Below are 13,685 nucleotides of genomic sequence, written 5' to 3'. Positions count from 1 at the left end.
TGGCAGCAGAAGAATGATGAGGTTTATTCACAGAAGGCACCAGACTGGGCTGGCTCGGATGGGACCAGGGGACTGCAGGAGCCGGAGCTGAAGGGCTGGCACCGTGCTGGAGCCACAGGTCAGTTGGAGTTGGAGGCCCTGTGGAGTGGGCTGAAGATGGCCTGGCTGATCTGGCCGGGCATGGTGTAGAAGACCAGCAACAGGAAGACGGTGATGAGCGCCAGCAGCAGCAGCAGCACCAGAATGCGCCAGTACCGGCGCCAGATGAAGAAGGCGAACGTCTTGAGTGGGTTCACAAACCAGTGGAAGGAGGTTTTGGGGCGGCTGTTGGGGCAAAGGGTGTGAGGACAAGGGGAGGAAGTGCCTCTGGCCACGCACCCACCGCCCTCTCCATCTCTCCTGGTCCTGGCCTCCCCTGCCCCACACTCACTTGGGCTTCTCCAATGGCTCTGGCTCCTTCCGCCCCTTCCCTACCGGCCGCTTCTCAGCCTCCTCCACAGTCAGCAGCTCAAACTCGGCCTCCACCTTGCCCTGGGAAGAGACCCTCCTGCATCATCAGGAGCTGCGGCCCTGCTCTGACCTGACCCCGGCTGTCCTGGCTCCCCGGCCCAGTCGCACCCACCGTGAGGATGTAGACATTGCCGCCTGAATCTATGAACTGTAGGTCCTCCGGCCGGCCCTTTCTCCTCTTGCGCTTCCTCTTCTTCTTGCCAGCCTGGGCCTCCCGCTCTTCCCGCTCCATGTCCTCAGCCTCCCGCAGCTTCACCACTGGCCACCAGCCCCGCAGCCTGCGACTGCGGAACAGATTACACCTGGGCCCCGCCCCATCACGGGCCAGCCGCACAGAGCACTGCTCGGCGTTGCGGGCACCCCGCACCATGTCTGGTAGCTGCAGCTCCAGGGATCCTGTGGGATCAGAATTCCCTGGGTTAGGTATGAGCTGGAGACCACAGTCCCACCCCCATCAAGTGGAAGAGGGCTGAGGGCCAAGAAGAGATTCCCAAAGCAAGGACCAGTAGCCACCGGGTCATGGGCAGGGTGACCTGAGCAATCATTAAGTCAGAGTGAGGCAGAAACAGGTAGCCATAGTCAGGGCTTAATAAAGTCAGCAGTTAGTGCAGTCTGGCCTTGAGTGGTGGGATGCCTGGATGCCAGCAAAGGGGCAGAATAGGGAGCCGAGGAAGAGGGTGGGCAGGGTAGAGGCCCTGAGGCAGACGGGGCATGGGGCTGGGAAGGCCAAGCTGTACCCAGGAAGTCGTTGGCCGAGATGTGGTCGTAGTCCCAGACCTGCAGCACCAGCACGGCCGGCTGTCGGAACTCAGCCTCCTCCAGGGCAAAGGGTCCCGGCCGGCGCCGGACGCTGACCTCCCGCTCGGTGGGCAGGTAGTCGAAGCGGAACACAAAGCGCCAGTTGAAGTTCCCCTCCCCGGTGAGGGAGTTGAAGTGCACATCTGTCTCCTGCTTGTCGTGCTCCAGTCCCTTCACCCAGCTGTGGCCAGCAGAAGGGTCAGGCCTGGGCTGGAGGCAGGCTGGGGACACAGCCTCTCCCACAGAGGGCTTGGGCACCACAGCGGGTAACACCTACCTCTTCACATAGATGTCACTCGACATCTCCCCGGTAAGTGGGTTCACGTCGTCCAGAACCACATCTTCCGTGTTCCAGATAACAACACGGAGCTCATAGCTGGGCGGGGCAGAAAGGACATTGGGGTTGCATCTCTGTGAGGGGCTGCCAGGAGCAGGGAAGCCCTGGGCCCCCCGGCTGGGGATACTGGGCTGGGCACCAGGATACCGTTGATCCTGGGAAGGGCCAACCCAGGCACCATTGACCCCCACACCCACCCCAGCCCCTGCACATGGTGCAGGGCCCCAGAAACACCCTGCAGGGCCAGTGAGGTTTCCTTCCCAGGATTTTGCAGTCAAACCTAGAGCTGGAGCCACCGTGAACCAAAGCAATGTGCCAGCTGAGGTTCTGAGGTGCAGGACACCAATGGGTAGAGCAGAGAGGAGCACGAGTGGGGAGGTAGTGAGTGTTCCTTGGGCAAGGGAAGGGGCTGTGAAGTTCTGGGTTCTCCCTTCAGGATCCTGGCTGGCCTGGGCAGGTGGCCTGGACAGCTCTGGGCCTGGGTCAGTTCCCCCTCCGTGATTGGTGGCACCTGACATTCTGCTAGTACTCCCTACCCCCAAGCCAAACTGGCAATGTCTGGGACCATGATGGGGCAGTTCTGCCTGGTTCTGCAAGGGGCAGGCCATCACCCAGGATGGGCCAGTCTGGGTGTTTCACCCCCACAACCCCTGCTCGGAAAGAGGGTTGGTTCAGGAAGCAGCAGGTGCCCGAGGCCAGGAGGACTAGGTTCTGCTCAAGTGGCCAGGCTGGTAAGATGCAGACCTGGTTCTGCTACAGCAACCTGCCCCCAGGTACACAGGGCAGCAGAGTCCAGAGCAAGAGGGCAGGGTCCAGCCCTGTTGGAAGTGCCCCCCTGCTGCCTGCCACCACCATGGGGACACCCCTCAGACCAACTCAGGTTAGGGGGGAGTTCTGACATCACAAGGAGCAGACACCCACTCAAAAGCAGACACAAAAGTGAAACTTAATGGCTTATCTAAAGAAAAAGTCTGCATCCTCAGGTATATGGGTTCTCGGGGAACCCTGCACAGGCAGAGACCCAGCTGGGTGCTGTCCCATGGGAGCGGGGCTCTCACCTGATTGGCTGCCGAGGCTTAATGTCCACGGGCGGCGGGGCAGGCACATCGCGGGGAAAGATGTCGATCCACATGTGCAGGGAGCCCTGGGAGCACAGGGCCAGCTGCAAGGGTCTTGCTAGGCTCCTCCAAGCCCGCCACCAGCCCCGTGGCCAGCAATGGAAGGTTGAGATCAAAACTACAGTTTAGGATAGGGAAAGGGGTTGGATCGGGAGCCCCAGCACTGAGCCTTGGAGGCACAGGGTCAGGGAGTGGTCCTGCAGGACAAGAGTCAGGGGACAGGATTCCAGGAGACAGGTCCTAGACTGGTGCCAGGAAGGTGGGCACCAGCCACAGGAGCTGGCATGCAGGCCCCAGGGGAGGTTGGGGCATCCTAGGGCCCGGGTCCAGGCCCATGTTGGGGAGATCTGAGTCCCGGGAGTCTTGGGATTTCTTGGTGTGGTGGGGAGAGGCGGGACCCTCACCTGCAGCAGCCCCGGGCTGCGGGGATGGTAGAGGGGCCGTGTTTCCACGTGCTCGGGCACCAGCTGGATCCCGAGCTCTGGCATCTCCTGCCAGTGCTGCAGTACCAGCAGTGCCTGGGCCTCCTCCACAGTGCCACCGGCCCCACCGCCTGTGACAGGGAACATGCAAGTTGGGGTCCCACACAGCTGCCACCTGCCATCCTACCACGGAATGCTAAGCTGAGGCAGCCTGTGTTGGATGAATTCCCCGGGCGGGGCAGGGTCCCCGGGGCACACATGGCAGGCTGTGCTGGTAACTGCTGGTCAGCGCTCAGCTGCCCAGCTGGAAGGGCCCTGGGCTTGACCTCCTCTTCACCCCCCAAACACCTGTGCCTGCTCAAAGAGGTATGGCGGCACCTTGGAATCCCGCTGGACCAATCCCCAGGGCCCCGGGCCTTGCCTGTGCAGCACAGTGGGGGCTGGTACCTTGGGGCAGGGTCTCGGGCGGTGTCGGGAAGACTTTGCTGCCCACCTTGACAGCCACAGCTCGGTACTCAGGGCAGGAAGGCCACAGCGCTGGCAGAGTCCCGCCAGGATCTGCGACGGTCGGAAGGCATCACGCCATGCATTGTACCCATCCCTGCAAGTGGAATATGCTTTAGCTGGGACCCATGAAGGGTCACAGGGCTCCAAGGGGAGACGGGGTTGTCCCCGCTAAGGGTAATGACAAAAGTCAGAGCTGGCTGGCACATGTGCTTCTGAGACACACTGGTTGACCAGGACACTGGGGCTCAAAGAGGCCATTCTAGTGACTTTTGAGTCCCCAGCACCCACACTCAGGGGTTGGCCACTGAGTGGTCATATCACAGTTGGAAAGGGGCACCCTGTAAGGCATCATGGGTCCCTGAAGCTGCAGTTGGTCAGGGCCCTGCCAGACTCACACATCATACTGGGAGGCCAGTCCGCAGTTTGCCCTGTGGTGGCTATAGAAGCGGTTTTCCACATCGATGCGGGTCTCTCCTATGAGGTCGTCGGAACCCACGAGGTCATGGTCAAACACGGCCACGGTCAGCTCTGGCTCAGCTGGGAGTGAGATGTTGAGCTCCAGGACCCTGGCAGGAAGGAATGGAGTTGAGAACCTCTCCCTGCCCTGGGAGGTGGCCTGGGGTGGGGAGAGATCCAAAGCCTCTGACCATTGCCACCCCTCCCCATCACCATGCCAGCTCTAGGAGTGGCAGGGCCCCACATGGGTCAAGGTGGAGTTCTTCCCCATCCCCAATGCCTAGGCCCTAGCCTCACTCTCCAAAGATGGGGTTGAGCTGCTTGGGGATGTAGCGCTCCTTGGTGTCCTGCCTCTCCTGGCCAGCGCTCACCACCACGTAGGGGTCTGCTTTGCCGTTGGGGTCCGCGGGAGCGAGGTTGGTAGCCTAGAGTAGTATGGTTGCAGCACAAGGTTACCTTCGCTGGACCTAGGCTCCGAAGGAGTAGAGGCCAGCAGCCGTCCAGGGAGGGACTGCCGCAGGAATCGGCTGGGGGTGGCCGAATGACTGCTTTTCCTTTCAGATAACTTCAGGATTCCTTAACTACATGAATAGGTTTAATGAAAACAGCAAAACTCAAAGCACTCAAACTCTGGCACACACACTCCCAGAAAGAGATTTCCGTGCCCTGCCTGGCTCTGCCTGGGCTCCCTGCCCTGGAAACCAGGTCCAGAGCAACCTTCCCACATTGGCACTGCCACCCACCCTTCAGAGGCAGCCATTTGGTCCGTGAGCCTCAGCAGCCACACAAAGTGTGTAAACATATACCCATCCAACCATTCTGGTTTTCATTTCAGTACAATATTCAATAAATTGCAAGAAACAGTAAAATTTTCATTTCAAAATAGGGCTTTATGGGCCTGACATGGTAGCCTAGTGGCTAAGGTCCTCGCCTGGCATCTACTGGGATGGGATCCCATATAGGCATTGGTTCGTGTCCTGGCTGCTCCACTTCTCATCCAGCTCCCTGCCTATGGCCTGGGAAAGCAGTTGAGGACAGCCCAAAGCCTTGGGACCCTGCAACCACATGAGAGACCCATAAGAAGTTCCTGGTTCCTGGCTTCAGATTGGCTCAGCTCCAGGCTTTGTGGCTACTTGGGGGAGTGAATCAGTAGATAGAACTTTCTGTATCTCCTCTCTGAATTCTGCCTTTCTAATAAAAATAATTTTTTTAAAAAGACTTATAGGATGGGAATTTAGCACAATGGTTAAAATGCTGCTTTGGGGTACCTGCATCCCATTTTAAAGTGCCTGGTTTGGGGCTGGCACCATGATATAGTGGGCTAAGCTCTACCTATGGCACTGACATTCTATGTGGGTGCTGATTCAAGTCGCTGCTGTTCCACTTCAAATCCTGCTCCCTGCTAATGACCTGGGAAGGCAGCGGAAGATGGCCTAAGTCCATTGACCCCTGCACTCCTGTGGGAGATCTGAAGGCAACTCCTAGCTCCAAAGCAGCCCAGCTCTGGCTGTCATGGCCATCTGAGGAAGTGAAGCAGCAGATGGAAGATCTTGGTCTCTCCTACTCTCTCTGTAATCTGCCTTCCAATAAAAAATCTTTCAAAAAAGCAAACTGCCTGGTGCAAGTCATGGTTCCTCCACTACCAGTGTAGCTTCTGGCTAACATGTACCCTGGGAGGAACAGATAATGGCTCAAGTACTTGAGTTTGGGTTCCTGGATTCAGCCTGACCCAGCCCTGGCTGTTGCAGGCCATTTGGGAAGTGAATCAGCAGGCAGAAGATCTCTGTCCTTCAGACAACAAGGGGAAAAAAACAAACCTTAAAACTTACTTAAATAGCTTTGAGTTTGATGACCCTGCCCAGAGGCAGGTGTTCTGAGTGCAGTTCGCACAGGGTGACCTATGACACTCAGCAGATAGGTGTGCTAAGTTAACTTTCCACTTACAATATATTTGACTTTTGGTGGGTTTAGGACGCTGTGCCTACACACTGGGAAGCATCACTGTCCTCATTCCTGCTAACCTCCTCCCTTCTGTCCACCCTTGGCCACTCCTCCTCCATAAGAGTCTCTTCAGCATCTGGTTAACCCCTCCTGCATCTCCACCACACCTGTACTTCCTTACACAAACAGCAGCAGACTACAGGTGCTCTTTGCTTTTTCCAGTACCTTCTGGAAACTATTTCTATCTGTTCATAGGGATCTGACCCATCATTTGTTATGACTGCATAGTTGTCCACTGTAGCTCACAAACCCTTTCATCCATATATGGGTATTTGTATGAAAGTTTACATTTATTATCTCTCATTTTTAGAAATTATATTTGGCTGCTTCCCAAGCTGCCAGCCACTTTGGAGAGCCCTTTGTGAAATATCTGAAGTGTTTGATTCACACACACATCTGAAGCCCTTAAGTGTCTCTTTTATGTTGTTTCTCTGGCCAATTTTTCCCAATAGTTTTGTAATTTTGTATATGGGTTCCGGTTTGGTTATTTAACTTTTTGGCAACAGTGAGTCCAGGTTTGGGACCACTCTGAACCAACCTCTTACTTTGAATTTTTTGGATGTCTAAGCAGATAGTAGAAATTCAAGCCTTAAATCAACGTGAAGGCAAAGTGCAAATAACTGGTTCTCAGGGTAGTCACCCGTCTCTGCGTCCCCCTCCCCTAAGCACAGAGGTTCTCTCCCCAGGGAGTGGGCTTGTCCTTGTCCTCCATTCCTCACCTCCTGCTTCATACAAGGCCTCAGTTCCAGCTCCCCACCCAGCATACCTGGGTCAGGACCACAGCTCTGGATCCAGGAGCCACAGGACTAGTCTCCCACCCAGTTGGAATTCCAGCTACGTCTCCTCTGGGGCCTGCTGGGATTTCCCTGTCCGCTGAGCCTAGCATTCCTCTCAAAGACCTGTCACCTGGCATTTCGAGATGTGTCCCATCAGCAAGCACCACACTGCTGGAACTAGGGCGTCAGCTCACTCCCAACTGCCTGAGCCTGGCTGCGCCACGAGCATGCTCAGTGAGGTTGGGGTTGGGTGAGGGTGTCATTGACTCCTGCCTTCCAGGCCTGGCTGAGAGATGAAGTCTGGCTTCTTCTAGAGCCTTCTGCTGTGGAGCTCCCATGTCCAATACCTTTGCTGGAGGTGGTGGGAGACCTGCTCACCTTCACGACATACACTCTGACCAGCAGCTTGAGGGGCCGGTTCTGGGGAATGCCCCGTGAGATCTTGGGCTCGGAGGACATTGCCTCCGACTCGGGGTAAATAATGAAGGATCCCTGTGGTGGGGAAGACAGAAAAGACCCTGATTCATGTTTTCCGCAATCCCTGCCCATGCTCCCAGGCCCCTGCTTTCCCCATAACCACCTTGAACTTGCCCACAAAATGCTCAGAGCCTTTTTCTTCTCCGTCTCCGTCCCCCTGACTGCCTTGCCCCCGGTACAGGGGAAACACATTCAGCCAGTCCTCAAAGTGGTTGAACTCCTCCTCCAGTGACCTGTTGTAGATCTGAAAGGCCAGGCCTCTGTGATGGCCCACATCCTGGGACCGGGGACTCCCTCTCCCCCACACCCCAGGTACCTTCAGGGTGGCTATGGTTTTTGTCCGGGCCATGGAGCCTCTGACTTCAGCCTCACCCTGGCCTTGGACCTCCCCATCCACAGAAGCGAGGTTGATCCCACCTGGAAGCAGTATACCCACAGCAGGTGTCTGAGTGAGTGAAGTGCTACAGGCCCGGAGCAGGAGTACACAGGGGGACTCATACCTGAATCTTCAGGATCGTCTGTAACATCCTCCTCAAAGTTGGGCTGAAATTGAAGGGACCATCAGAGCCTTCCCCCTCCTTCCCCTCCTGAGTCTAGCCCTCATCTGAAACACACAACTGTGAAGTCCTGACTTGGGTTCTAGCTGGGTAAATTCCAGCTTTGCATTTGCCTAGTCCTGAACCAAGGCAGCAACTGCCAAACGCATATGGCCTCTGGGCACCAGAAATGTGACTCACCTAAACAGAGATGTGCTTTGAGTACAAACATATCATACATGAAGATGGGGGAAAAAATTAGAATGTAAAACATCTCATTATTGATTTTGATAATGACTGTTAGATCATATTTTGAGTATGTTCAGCTAAATTAGATTATTAATTTCACCCATTTTTAGTTTGTTTGAGAAAAGCAGAGACACAGAAATCTTCCATCCATTCTCTGAATGCCACAACAGCTAGTGTTGGGTTATAAACGACCCAATCCAAAGGGTGGTACTGTGGCATAGCACACAAAGCCTCTGCCTGCGGTGCCAACATCCCATTTGGGCACTGGTTTGAGTCCCAGCTACTCCATTCCCAATCCAGCTCCCTGCTAATTGTCTGAGAAAGCAGCAGCAGATGACCCAAGCACTTGGACTCCTGTACCCATGTTGGAGACCTGGAAGAATCTCATGGCTTCTGACAGGCCCAGCTCTGACCATCAGAGCCAAATGGGGAGTGAACCAGAAGATAGGAGATTCTCTCTGTATCTCTGCTTTAAAATAAATAGATAAGTAAATAAATAATTCAAGCAAAAGAAAAAAAAACCCTCAATCTAGGTCTCCTAGGCGGGTGGCAAGGAGCCATGTACCTAAGCTATCACCATTGCCTTTTAGGGTGCCTACCAGTAGGTAGGTGACATTGGAAATGGAACTGGGTCTTGAACCCAGGCATTGTGATACAGGACATGGGGACCCCAGGCAGTAGCTTCTCCCCTGCACAGTATGTCTGCCCCATGCTTCTGTGTTATACTCCAGACCCAGGAATGCAGTCTACTTCCCTCATGTGAATGTCAGTGACCAGACTACTAAAGCCACCACCTGCTGCCCCACTCCCACTCCGGAGTGAGCATTAGCAGGGAGCTGGCGGTTGAGTCACAGCACCCACACATGGGACATGAAGGCCCCAAGTAGCCTCCTGGCTGCATGCTGCAAGACCTGCTCTTTTTTTTTTTTTTTTAAGTGTGACTACTACAAAGTCTAGACCAACACACACAGATCACTTCATGATTCCGTTGGACCACCCAACTTCAGATAACGGAGCTAGAACTGTTTCCAGGGTGAGCAAAGATGACCACAGGGAGAAGCGATGTACAACCACACAGCCCGGGCAGCGGGAGAGCGCACGTCCCGCCCACCCACCTGGCCCTGCAGCTCCTGCAGCGACGCGTAGTACTTGGACCACCAGTCCAGCTCTTCAGGATCAGGGATGTCCTCCTCCAGCTCAGGGCCTTGATTCAGGAGGCCTCCTAGGGGGAGTTTCTTCAGGAGAGCAAAGGGAAGGACTCAGGGCTCTTCACCCAGCATTACCCCAATCTTGCCCGCCACTGCTGCCCACTTCCCATTCACTACCTTCAGGAATCCTCTGGATAGCCCTGCTTCAGCCATGGGGGCGTCTAGCGCCTGTGGTTCTGGAAGGGGGATACAACACCAGATCAGGCAAGTTGGAGACAGACTCCATGGCCCTGGAGCCATCTCTGCCGGGAACCAGAGGAGTGGTGGCTGCTGACCGCCAGGGAGTAGGCCTCACACCTTGAGGTCTTTTGGGAGGTACCAGCTCTCCTGCATCCTCTTCTCCTTCCTCCTCCTCAGGGGCATCCTCAGGACCCTGGAGTGTGAACCGCATCATGTGGGGGACGATGTGGGATCCCACCAGCACTGTGCGGCCAAAGGCCCGGCGTTCAATCACCAGGATACTGAGTGGGGGCTGCAGGTAAGGCTGCTCCGGCAAGTCCTGGGGGTGACGAGAGAAGAAATGGGCCTCTGAAAGCCAGGGGGAGAGGGGAAGGTATCTGCCAGGACAGGAGGGTACCACTATGGGATGCTGGCATCACAGGCAGTGGCTTAACTTGCTATGCCACAACACTGGCCCTGGTGTGTGTGTGTGTGTGTGTGTGTGTGTGTGTGAGAGAGAGAGAGAGAGAGAGAAAGAGAAGTGCTGTCCATCAGTCCCAGCCACCGTGACCATTTGCCCACAGGATTCTGTCATAGCGCCCTCAGGCTGAGACACACCCTGCAAGCTGAGTGAGACACCTGCTTGCAGCTCATCTCACGGCACTGACACGCCATCTAGCTCCAATTCCCTGCTTGGGAAACAGGGCCAGGAATGGGTGCTGGGGCTTTTTGCTGGTCTAGGCCACTGAGCTTCTAGCCAGCCACTTTCACCATGATGTTTCCGCTGCTGGCTCCTCACAGCACTCGTCCTCCAGGTGCTGTGGCTTGTGACCTTCCAGCTTGTATTCTTTTGTACCTGCAACACCCATCTCACATGCAAACTCCAGCTCCAAAGAGACCAGGGCTGCCACCTGCACTTGGCTCCAAAGCCTACCTTTAGTCATCAGAATCGGTGTTTTTCTTCTTGGCCGGGGTGTCTCAGAGACTACGCAGATTTCTTGAGACTCATCCTTCAGCAGAGCCAAGAGAGCACCCCCGAGCATGGAGTAGTTCAGGAATCATAAACCACAGCCCCACCAAGCAAGTCTGGCCCGCTGCCAGCATGTGTAAATAGTTTTATTGGGACACAGCCAAATGCATTGAATTACATACCATCTATAGTTGTTTCATTGCTGCAGTGGCAGGAATGGCTAATTGTGACTACAGAGCCCAAAGGCCTAAGAGACTCACTCTGTGGCCCCAAATGACCCAAGGGGCCTGGCCAGAGAGTCCTCGTCTACCGCCCACCCTCACTCCCCTATCCCCTACTCCAGGCTCACAGCCCACGCCCTCACCACAGTCAGGTGCTTGACACGCTCTGTGAAGTTGGGACTCTCGCGGTAGCTGGCCAGGACTTCAGACTCCACTCGTCGCCCAGCCACCTCCAGCACAACCTGGGGCTGCTCCACCTCAAACAGATGCACACGCCCAAGACTACGCAGGCCCCAGAACAGCACCTGCAGCCATGAAGTAGGGCACACAGGGGCCTGCTGTGACCCAGGGGCATCCAGGGCAGGGACTGGGATGGGGAGTGAAGAGACTGTGACAGCCTGACACTACCTCTATGCGAAACTCTCTGAGCACAGGTCGCACACTGGGCGGCAGGGACAGGCGTCCAGAGAGGGGATCCACTAAGCCTGTCAGATCCTGGGGCTCCACATCATGAGGCACCGAGGGCTGCCAGAAGCAGAGTAGAGATTAGAGGTCCAACAGTCATCAGCCCAAAGGAGGCTAAGCCTGGGCTTGGGGGAGGGGTATGTAAAGCTGCTGGCAAGGCATCTCCCAGGCAAGGCCAGATGAGTGGACGGCTGGCGGGGTGAACTGGAAGGAAAGGCAGGTGGCTGAGGTGTAGGGGTGGGGTGACTGCAGGAGCAGCCAGCAGCCTGTAATCCCTGGGCCTGGCAGGTAAACCGTGGTCTGAGCACTTGTGATGGTCCCTAGGATCAGGAGGTTCCAGGAGGTGACCCCAGGACAGACTTGTAGCCTCTTCAGACCCCAGGAAATGCCCACACTGTGTCTTCCTGGGAGACCACGCAGCCCAATGGACGAACGAGGCACACCAGTGTGAAGGGGGGTTCTGACCTCAAATCGGCCGCTATAGTCCAGTTCGATGAGCTCAAAGGTGGCAATGAGCTCTCCCGCTGCCCGGGGCCCATTCCTCAGGGGGAAGAACTGCAGTTCAGGGCGCTGGTATGGGTCCTCAGCCAGCTTTACTCTTGGGGCAGCCAACGCCCTCCCCAGGAACACCGCAGGGCCCTGCATGGGGCAGGGCAACAGAAGAGTCTCAGGAGCCAGGGGAGGTGGAAGGGGAAGGCAGGTGGGCCCAGGCGACACTCACAAACTTGTTGTAGTCAAAGACATTGACAATCACCAGCGGAGGTTCTTCCTGTAGGTGTTCCCTCCGCCCATCCACAATCAGCTGATCAAACACCAGGAGCTCGTCCCACAAGGGACTCAGTGTCTGCTCCAGGACCTAGGAGGCCGCATAGACAAGGGACCGCTGTCAGAAGGCTGCCAGTGTACAGGCCCTCCCTGCTAAGCTAGAGGCCAGTCACAAATGCAATGGGATGAGGACAAAAGTTAAGTGCAAGTTTGGAGGTGAGCGAGTGTTGGGCCAGCATCCCTGTTGGTACAACTGCAATCAGCCACCCTCAGAGCCAGGCCCACAATGGACCCCTGAAAATGACCCTCACCCTTCTCTAAGATTACACCGGTTCCAATACCCCACTGCCACCCAAATCAGATCAGTTCCCCCAGCGTCCAGTCCTGAAAGTGCAGGGAGGGAAGGGAGCTTGGCAGGGACGCTTAGCTCCACGTCTCCTTGTCTCTTGGTCCTTCATGCGACGCAGGCCTCACCCGCGTGGTCTGGCACTGGGTGGAGATGAGCACTCGTGCAAAGGGGTCCGAGAGGCCGCTGTCATCTGCAGCCAGCACACCACGGGCCTGGTACAAGTGAGCCCGGAGCTGGAAGTAGCTAAAATCTGGGGTGTGGAAAAGGAAGGAGCCAGGTCTGCTCAGGGGACCACCTGCCTAATGAGCCCCGCCCCTGGGGAATGGGGCCAGGCTGCACACTCACCATCACGGTAAAGGCTATGGGGCAACCCGGCCGTGGGCTCGGGCAGCAGCTCAGGGGGCAGCTCCGAGGTGCATGCCTTGGCTTGCTTGCTCAGTCCCAGCCACAGGAAGAGCTCCAGTTTGGCGCAGACTTCCCCAGGGGCTGCTCCAGGGGTCTGTGATGGCCAGCAGACAGGTTAGAACCCCAGGAACCTGTTGCAGAACCATCCCCAAGCTTCCTGATCAAACAACACTCACTGGGCCTCAACCTTGCACCCCTCTCCATGGCCTATTTCTAACATCAATGCATCCTGTTCCCATGAGCTCACACCCCAAAACCACACAGTACCCTGCATGCCTCCTTCTCACACCACGCTTTCCCCATCTCTGCAGGGCCATCTCTCTGAGGACATTTTTGGGTACAGTGTGCACACCCTCACGCCTGTAAGGAACCAAGAAGTCCCTGTCCTTTTGTCACTACCCTGCTGGTATCAGAGCCTAGATTAGAGGTCAGCGCAGGCCCAGACAGCACCACCTGTTGTTCGCCTCCATCCTAAGCAGACCTGGACAAAGGCATAGTCTCCTCGGCCCGGTACTATGGGGCAATTGGCTAATCCTCCCTTTGCAAGCAGCCGGGATCCCACATGGGGTCCCATTCATGTCCCGGCTGCTCCACTTTCCATCCAGATCTCTGCCTATGGCTTGGGAAAGCAGTAGAGGATGGCCCAAAGCCTTGGGGTCCTGTACCCATGTAGGAGACCTGGAAGAAGCTCCTGGCTTCAGATTGGCTTGGCTCCAGCCATTGTGGCCATGTGGGGAGTGAACCAGCAGATGGAAGATATTTCTCTGTTTCTCCTTCTTTCCATAAGTCTGATCTGCCTTTCCAATAAAAAATAAACAACTCTTAAAAAAATTAAAAAAGCATAGTCTCCTCTTAGTTTTGTGGAATTGAAGAGTGTGGGATTCCCAGTTAGAAACCACAGGCCTGGACCTCTGCAGCCCAGCCCTCTCCTAGAGCCCACCTTTCTCCCTCTCTCC

At 56.0% G+C, this 13,685-nt stretch overlaps 1 protein-coding gene across 1 annotated transcript in view; it reads right to left on the bottom strand.

The window, feature by feature from the left end:
- The window catches only part of LOC101531585 (fer-1-like protein 4), a 28,102-nt gene continuing 14,417 nt past the window's right edge, over window positions 1-13,685 (bottom strand). The window contains 24 exon segments of the mRNA XM_058679885.1: window positions 1-324; window positions 431-531; window positions 623-906; window positions 1,248-1,489; window positions 1,586-1,684; window positions 2,704-2,789; window positions 3,168-3,290; window positions 3,444-3,481; window positions 3,633-3,707; window positions 3,710-3,786; window positions 4,088-4,258; window positions 4,446-4,573; window positions 7,304-7,417; window positions 7,506-7,646; window positions 7,719-7,902; window positions 9,256-9,422; window positions 9,513-9,571; window positions 9,693-9,894; window positions 10,889-11,050; window positions 11,154-11,270; window positions 11,676-11,849; window positions 11,932-12,066; window positions 12,450-12,574; window positions 12,670-12,823. Of these exon segments, the coding sequence (XP_058535868.1) occupies window positions 120-324; window positions 431-531; window positions 623-906; window positions 1,248-1,489; window positions 1,586-1,684; window positions 2,704-2,789; window positions 3,168-3,290; window positions 3,444-3,481; window positions 3,633-3,707; window positions 3,710-3,786; window positions 4,088-4,258; window positions 4,446-4,573; window positions 7,304-7,417; window positions 7,506-7,646; window positions 7,719-7,902; window positions 9,256-9,422; window positions 9,513-9,571; window positions 9,693-9,894; window positions 10,889-11,050; window positions 11,154-11,270; window positions 11,676-11,849; window positions 11,932-12,066; window positions 12,450-12,574; window positions 12,670-12,823 (3,363 nt within the window). The 3' untranslated portion in view covers window positions 1-119.

This window comes from Ochotona princeps, chromosome 22, assembly GCF_030435755.1.
Source record: "Ochotona princeps isolate mOchPri1 chromosome 22, mOchPri1.hap1, whole genome shotgun sequence".
Taxonomy (NCBI): domain Eukaryota; kingdom Metazoa; phylum Chordata; class Mammalia; order Lagomorpha; family Ochotonidae; genus Ochotona; species Ochotona princeps.
This window is presented reverse-complemented; position numbering and strand designations above follow the sequence as displayed.